This window comes from Fukomys damarensis, unplaced genomic scaffold, assembly GCF_012274545.1.
Source record: "Fukomys damarensis isolate Sample0158 unplaced genomic scaffold, DMR_v1.0_HiC HiC_scaffold_8, whole genome shotgun sequence".
NCBI lineage: Eukaryota > Metazoa > Chordata > Mammalia > Rodentia > Bathyergidae > Fukomys > Fukomys damarensis.
In genome coordinates this window covers 14,103,649-14,112,267 of record NW_022900920.1, presented here as the reverse complement: position 1 = coordinate 14,112,267, position 8,619 = coordinate 14,103,649, and the positions used below count along the sequence as shown (strand labels likewise).

Below are 8,619 nucleotides of genomic sequence, written 5' to 3'. Positions count from 1 at the left end.
TAGATGGTGACCTTATAGGAATGCTGATCGGCACTACCAGATCTTATTAGGCACAAGAAACAAAAGTCTGAATTATTATGTGACATCTGCAAAAGTTTTAGGTGTTAGCAACCAATTCAAAATGTTGGAAAATCGACTCCAAAACAGGTCTGTGAATCATGAGTTTGTAACCTTGGCTGTGCACATACCGAGTTAGTTAATTGACTCACTGTCTTTATTTCAGTGGGTACTGTGGTCATGGGATGTACACTAAATACCTTACCATGGAATGCAAGGGTCTTCAAGGTCTGACCTGACTGCCTGTGTAGCCCTGGTCCTTGAAGAGGCCATGCTCCATGTGAGCCACGTATCAGTCCCCTGCCTTTGTATGTTACCTTCTTATAGGCTGTGCCTCAATGAGGTGGGGACCCCACATCCAAATGGTCAACTATCCCTGGGCTGCCTAATAACAAGACTGATGGAGTCAGCTCAACCAGGTGAGCAGGACCACAGATACCTCTCCCAAGAGTCTGGATTAGGGCCCAAGGACACATTCCCGAAACCTATGATTGCCTGAGCTCAAGAGGAAAATGGAGATAAGTTGGCCACTGAGGGGCTACATGAGCACAGCAATTATAATAGAGTAGAAAGTCAACAGGAGGGGGAAGAGTTGAAGAAAGCAGGGATGCAGAATAGAGAAGCTGTGAGAGACAAGAGAAGGATGGGTGAGCAGCAGTGCTGCCCCAAGTTCCTCCTTCCTGAGGCTGGCTGTTCTGCTTTTTCTGGGTTCCCTGTGAGCCTCAGGATCCCTACCAACACTCTTTCCCACTGGTGTGAGCCACCTCAACTAGAAGAACCCCAGGTAGAACTCACTCTCACACTTGTATGCACATGCCACCAGCAATGCTGTCTTCAGCCCATACCTACCTGGGAAACATTTTTTGTCTTCAGCTCTGCCCTAGTCAAGCCTTATGCCTTCTGTGAGGTCTTCCCTGACATACCCATGCTGATTTGGGCACTGTCTGCTACCACGTTCCCTGGGTATGCTCGCATTACAGCCCTGGTGGACAGCTCTCTGTCTTGCCTGATCTGATCCTTCACTCCCTCCTTTCCTCTCCCTCACCTCTGCCTAATTTTATTAGAATCAATTTAAGCAAAAGCTAACAACTCTGTCACACATAGCCTTTATCACACTGTATAGGCCACAGATTGCCTGTTTCTCAGACTGTCCTGAAGTCAGAAGCCACAGAGCATTTGTCTTTTTACCTATTAACACCTTCACATTTCTTAGATGAAAGAGTTGGAAGGAATAAATGTAGTCTGATAGCAAATCCAAAGCTCCAGAATTTAAAATGAGTTGGAAATGCATACCTTAAGAGGTGATGCAGGCTGAAGATATAGGATCGAGAAACGTTTAGATATGGGTGAGTTCATAATTGATCTGACTTGGGAGAAGTGTCATACTTCTGTGGAGCAATCGTATGCCTTTAAGAGGGGCATACTTGCTGGCCATACATGCAGAAGAAACCCACACAAGTAGAGAAAAACCCATGCTGAACCAAGTGTAGCATTTCCGACACTCTGTGTTGTGGTATCTGGTCTCCAAAGAACACCAACCCAAAGAAGCCACACTGGCATGCATGCCTGAAAATGCCCTTGAATACAATGCTAAAGCTGGTCTGCCTCTGGGTAACCAATACAACACATCTGAAGTGACTCTGGTTTCCCAGGCTAGGTAACAAGAAGCCCAAGGGCTCCCCCTTGTTCTCACAGGATACTTGTTCATGAGACATTTCCTGTTCTACTCTGGCTGTCACACTGTGGGACACTCAGGCCACACAAGAGAAGTCATACCCAGGACTCTCAGGGCCACCTTAGACTTCCTAAATCCTGTGTTTTAAGGTGATTGTGATGTATGCCAATGAGAGGGGACCCCAGGTCCACATGATCACCTATCCCTGGCCTGCCTAATAACAAGACTGGTGATATCAGTGCAACTAGGTGAGCTGGGCCACAGATAAATTGTACAGTGTCGTTTGTTTCTCACTCTTGTTACAGTGCCCTGCTTTTTTGTTGGGGGTGGGGAGCTTTTTCTTCCCATGCCACAAGGCCATGGTGGGACCTTACAATTATGCCTTTCTCCCAGCTCTGGTGTGACAATCTTGACTAGTTTGAGATCCACTGAGGGGATTAGTAAAGCATACTTCTGGGTATGTTTATGTGTTCATGAAAGCATGACCTTGGGAACTACCTCTGGTCCCTGGCCCCTTCCTCACTGGGGCTCTTCCTCCATGCTCAGCTTCCTGGTTATCATGCAGTGAGCAGCTCTGCTCCACCATGCCCTTCCACCACTATGTTTCGCCTTGGAGTCAGTCAACAATCATGCACTGAACCTATGAGCCAAAATAAAACTCTGCTTTAATCGGTGGTGTCAGGTATTTTTTCCCAGCAGTCGAAAAAGTGACTAATAGATCTGAGAAGGCACAAGAGTCAGCCTGATCCTCATGACACCACTTTCTTCAGGCACAGGAATTGGGATACTGACCCAACAGACGTGATCAGTTCTTTCTGGAGATGAGGACAAAGTTCCTCACCAGGTGATTTCCCTGGGACTCTTCCTTAGAGCTGGTAATCAGCCATACCTGAAGCTATCAACTGCTAGACTACTGGTACAAGCCAAAAGATTCCCTCTCAATCATTTGGAATCTGGTTTCTGACACTGGCAGCAAGATTCCTGATTAATACAAATAAATCTGAAAATATACTGTGAACATCTGACAGCAATCGAGGATTTATGAATTCATATTTGAACAAATTTAGACATGACTTGTAGAACGGTTATTGAAAAATTAACATGCCCAAAGCTGTTGGTAGAGTGTATGTCCCTGCACGGTATAGTGGTATGTGCCACTTCATGAGTTCTGGACCAAAAGATGAGGCCATCATTAGGATTCTGGAGTGTTTTTGTTTTTTTCCTTCCACATGAAACCCAGGGCCTTTGTACTAACCCCACCTTTCTTTTTTTTCTTTTCTCTCCCTCCCTTCCCCTTCTTTCCCTCCCTCCCAATCTCTCTCTCTCTCTTTTCTTTCCTTCATACTGGGGATTTAACCCAGAACCTTTGCACTGACCTACATTCCCAGCTCTTTTTTTATACTTTATTTTGAGACAGGGTCTCACAGAGTTGCTGAGTTGCTCAGGCTTGGCTCAGGCTGTGATCCGCTTATTGATACAGAGAACTTTTGTAAATAATCTAAAAACCTACAAAATGTTAGGAAAATGTAAAATGACTTCTGCTGTCTCTAATAGCAATCTGCTTTGCTTAGTTCCAAATTAACAGACACTGACCATGAAGTGGGATATCTGGCCTCATCCCTAACCTTGAACACTCCCTTCCTATGCACTAGAACAGATAGCTAGACGAATCGAATCTTAAGGTATACTCCCTAACTACAAGCAATTGTTACATCTGGGTTAAAGTGAACAGTCTTGTTACTGTAATTTGCACATGGGTAATGTGAACTGAGGAAATGAAATGTAACCACATGAATGAGATCATAGCTGTAAAACCTATAAAAGAAGAAGCTGCAACCCAGTAGGTGGTCGATCACTGGCACTGCCTTTTTGAATGTGATCGACCTTTGCTGAAAAAATAAATTTTTGATTATTTTACTTCCATTCTGCTTCTCTGTAAGTGACACTTGCCAATTCCTTCCACAACATTATTTCAGCCTTTCAGTGTCTGGGGAACTTTTTGTTTTCCTCCTCAACTTCCTCTTGGCTTAGGGATCTTCCCTATAAGTTCCTTCATGCCCTGTGAAGAAGAGGGTACCTCAGGCACCTTAAGACAATGAGAGTCATGTTGAGGGTAGTGGTGCAGAAAGACAGAGACTGTTCCCTACTGGCCCTAGCAGGTCCTGAGTTCGATCAGGTACTGCTGTACCCGCTCAGGATTCCCTTCCTCTTGGCTTCATAACATATGAGGGAAAGTAACCCTATTTTATTAATCAACTAGAGTTTTTTTCTTTTCTTTGTTACATGCAGCCCAATGTGATCCTAATTTAAATAATGCTCTTTGCCCATTATATCCAAAGAAAGTCTTGGATTTTCAGATCAGGCCTCAGTTTGTTACTGGACCACACTTAATAGTCAACATGTAATTTTTCAGGTGAGGGACCTGGGTCCCTGTATTCCATCCCTATCACCACTATAATAAATACAATACCACAAATTTGATGGCTCCAAATGACAGATATATTATTTACAGTTCTAGAGGTCAAAAATCTTAAAACCAAGGTGTCCACAGGGCTGTATTCCTTCTAGAAGCTCTGGAAATCAAGCCATTTCTCTGCCTTTTCCAGCTTCTAGAAGGTGCTTGCTTTTCTTGGTTCATGGTCCCTTTTATTCAGGGTGACTGCAGCATTTTCAAATAAATCTCTCCTCCTCGTCGTCCTCCCCCCTTTCCTCTCTCCCTCTCTCCCTTGCTTCTATTGACATATCTCCTTCTCTAACTTGCCTGCCTCTGTCACTTTCCCTAAGGACCCTTGGGACTACTTTGGATGCACTTGGATCATCCTAGACATCACTCCAGAAGATCTTAGGCTTAACTATATCTTCAGAGTCCTCTTTTGTTATGTAAGATAACATATTTACAGGTTTGGAGAATTGGGATGTGGCTCTCTCACGGAGACATTTTTCTGTCTACCAGTCCTAGAGATGGAAAATGACCCTCCCAAGGTCACATGCAGAGCTAGTTGAAGAGGGATACATGTAGGCTCACACACAGGCAGAAGCACCCTTCTTATTCCTCTTTGGCATGAAGCTGAAGCCCAGTCATTCTTTCCAGATCCATTTCAGGCTGCCTATCTGCTCAGAAGCTACTGCTACCCTCCATGGCCCACAGAGAGCATCTTCTTGGCTGTATCTGTGTCATACTAGCATTTGATGCCTACTGGATCAGTAATCTTGAAGGTAAATGCCTTGTCCTCTGCCCAATCTTTACCTTTGAAGCCAAAGATCTCTTAGGCCACTTTGCACCCCTAGAGCCCACTGCACAGAGCCAAAGGCTCAATACGTGTTTCATGTTGTTCCTGGCATATTATGCAGACTGACTCACCTACCTTATATAATTCGGAGTCTGAAAGGCAAAAAACTACATTTCCTAGATTTGAATTCAGGTTGGAATAGGTTCCACTAAGCTAGTCATGGTAAAGGTGAGGCACTGGTCATAGGAGAAAGGACGCTTCTGAGGGGACAGGATTAAATGTGTATATATATATATATATTTTTGCTGCACCTCAGCTATGGGCTGTAATATTAGGTCTCTGGCATCTTGGCAGCCAAGTGATGGAGTAGTACTTCCAATGCAGCAGTGAAAATAGCCATTTCTTATAAATGCATGGTTCCTGAATGTGAGGTATTTGAGTTTGGTTCTCCGGCCCTTCTGGAAATCTTTAAGTTCCTTCATGCCTTGTGTAAACAAACCCATGTAGCTAGTGTGGACCCTACTGTCTGCAACTAAGAACCTTTATATGCAGTATAATACTCTTCCCTGGCATTGTAAATCCCCTAAAGGGAGAAATGTTTTTTATTTTTCTCTTGTAAGCAGCTCCCTAGTAAGTTTATCAACAGAATATGCACAATTCATTAAACTGAGTTAAAGCTCTAACATTGCAATGAATTAATCCTTTCTGGAAACAAGAGCCTGAAATAATAATAGCTGATCGCCTTCAACATCTATAACAGAAGTCAAATTTTCCTGTTTCAATTTAATTAATCACTTCAGAGGGACTGTGAAGGAAATAAAAATGTAACATTAAATGTAATTTTATAATTCCTCTAAAAATCTCTGGGCCTAATATACAGTAATATTTCCACTTCCAGTTTTGTTTTGTTTTGTTTTGTTTTTGTACCGTGTACCCGGGATCGAACTCAGGACCTTGCACTTGCCAGGCAGGCGACAGCACCACTGAGCTAAATCCCTGGCCACCAAGTTCTATTCTTATGCATCCTCATTTTTGCAGGGCCACTGTCTGTTATTTATAAGTACTGAGGATTAAACCCAGAGCCTTCGCATTGAGCTACGTCCCAGCTCTTTTTATTATGTTTTCAGAATTCAAAATTTGTTTATTTCCCCAGGCTGGGCTCAGACTTGCGATCCTCTTGCCTCAGTCTCTCAGAATGCTGGGATTACTGGTGTGTGTGCCACCACACCTAGCTTGTATTTTGCTCTTTGTTATACTTTCTTGAACAATTCCCGTCCTTGCACATTTTTCTTCCAGCTTATTTTACATTACACCTTACAATGCAAACATCGTTTTTGGACTCATTTCCTTAGCGTCCCTTCCCAGGCGCTGCACTGTCCATCAATGAGTCGAGTATGCTGTCGCTCGTAGTGGTGTCGCACTGTGCTACTAAGGAGAACACTAGCGAAGCGCTGATACAGCCTGTTCTCTTAAATTCTTGTTTTTTTTACAGATATCTTCTCGCCTCAATTTGCCTTTGCCCTGGTTTTTAGGCAGGTTAACCCTTTCCGAGGGCCTTGTTATCCGCTTTTGCGACCTCCTGAGAACGGTTTTATTTCCCGTGAACATCTCTGGGACAGAGAAGACAGCTTCGGGTGGTTCCGGGTTTGCGTACCGCCCATCACGCACGCCAGACTACAACTCCCAGGTCCCCCTGCGCGGCGGGCGCGACCGCGGGCTCCAGCACTGGTTGGGACACTTGGTGTAGGACGTAATGGCTGTGTGGGGTGAGCGACTGGCCGGCGTGCGCGGGGTGCTGCTTGACATCTCTGGAGTGCTGTTCGACGGCTGCACAGGCGGTGGCGTGCCCATCCCCGGTTCCGTGGAGGCAGTGGCGAGGTGAGTGGACAACCGGTGGGTGGGCGCTCACCTCTGCGCTCAGTCCAGTGCCGCCGACTGTGCTCTTGCGCTAGCCCCACCCCCCCACGCCCCGTCTAGCGAGGACCCGGATGTGACAGAGAGGCTCGCTGGAGAATGGTTGATCTGAGCTGTCCAGCCGGGCAGCTGCTTTAGTACCTATGGCTGCCAAGGGCTGGACCATGTAGTCTGTGTTGAGATGTGCAGTGTGTGTAACATACAGTACACACCAGTTTTACACTTTCAGTGAGAAAAGTTCAATATAGTTAATGAAAATTGTTAATGATTACATGTTGAATACCCCCACCCCCCACCACCCTCACCCCACACTGGAGACTGAACCCCATAGCCTTTGCTCATCTCCATCCCCTTTTTATTTTTGTTTCATTTTACAACAGGGTCTCACCAAATCGCTAAATTGCCCAGGCTGGGCTCAAACTTTCTATGCTCTGGCCTCAGCTTCCCAGAGTGCTGAAATTACAGGCTTACACCACCATCATGCCCTGCTAAAATTATGTATATTGTATTACTCTTGCAGTATATGGTGCTTACATTCCTTTGTGGAGTTGGTACATGTACATAACACATCATGATTTCTTTTTTTCATCCCACTTTCCTCTGAAATATTTAAAAAATATTAGGTTAAATAAAGCATTCAGTTCTACTCGTAGCTTTTGACTTTTTACTGGAAACTAAATCACATAGGTGGTACATGATATAATTTTGTTGCACTGCACTGTTTCAGTGGGAGGAGGAGGGTGTCTAGCCCACTAAGCTTTGCCTCATGCAGGACACTTTCAGGACTGTGGTCGGTACCACTGGCTTAGGCTTTTTAATTGCCCTTAGTGTCCTGGCTAGAACTGCTGTGACATTGGTTGGGCTTAGAGGCCTGGCTTCACTGAGACTCAGTTTACTGGCCTGCAGATGGCAGTTAAGTGAGCCTCAGGGTCCTTCTGAGAGACCCCCCCCACACTCTTCTGTATGTGTGGCAGCTGCTGAAACCTCAGAAACCCAAACTGTACTGTACAGGGAAGTGGGAGGGGCTTGGGAGGCTGGGAACTCATAGCCTCCAGGAGCCCTGCCTCTGGGCATCAGTGGGAGGTTTTAGTCCCTCCAGGATCCTCCACTAACCCTAGAGCTTTAGACTGGCTCAGTCACAAGTGAGGCATTGTGAGGGTAGCACCTGTTCAGAGGGGACTGGGCTCCCCCATATGGGGAGGGAGGAAGACAGAGCCTCTATGCCATAAATGAGGTGGTCAGGGCCTCGTGGCGGTCATGTATGGAGAGGAGATGGACACTATTCTGCATATGAGTGGACCAAGTCACCACAGATTGACATATGGATACAAGGCACTGAGAGTCTGGCAGGAGGGAGGGTGGCCTGGGCTAAAGAGGGGATAGGGGACAGCTCTGAGGAGAAGGCTTTGAATAAAGAGAAGAGGTAGAGGAAACACTTCTGGGCAGAAGGAAAATCAACTTCACAGCCTAAGGCAGGGAGCTTGCAGCACTGAAGGAGCTGAAGAGTCCTGTGCCAGGCTTGTGTGGTGGTGACGGGGTGGTTACAGCAGAAAGGGACTTGGGGCTGAGAAGGCTGTCAGCCATCTCCTGAGTAGTAAGTAGGCAGTGAAGATTTTAGGCAGGCTTGTCACATGGTCCATTTATGTTTGAAAGAAATTTAAACATAGCAGTAAAAACATAGGCACAATGAAAATAGAGATTTCCTTTGTAAACTTGGAGGGTTTTTTTTTTTTTTTTTTTTTT

The 8,619-nt window shown here is 45.4% G+C and overlaps 1 protein-coding gene across 4 annotated transcripts in view; it reads left to right on the top strand.

The window, feature by feature from the left end:
• Positions 1–4,867: 4,867 nt before the first annotated feature.
• Positions 4,868–8,619, top strand: part of Lhpp (phospholysine phosphohistidine inorganic pyrophosphate phosphatase) — a 124,967-nt gene continuing 121,215 nt past the window's right edge. Inside the window, exons 1-2 of one of the 4 annotated variants that reach the window (XM_033761369.1) lie at positions 4,868–4,948; positions 6,455–6,840. In XM_033761369.1, coding sequence (XP_033617260.1) covers positions 6,716–6,840 — 125 coding nt within the window. In that variant the 5' untranslated portion in view covers positions 4,868–4,948; positions 6,455–6,715. Of the gene's footprint in view, positions 4,949–6,211; positions 6,841–8,619 lie in introns of those variants that run through there. The other 3 variants (XM_010621285.3, XM_010621312.3, XM_010621305.3) reach the window with 3 other exon arrangements.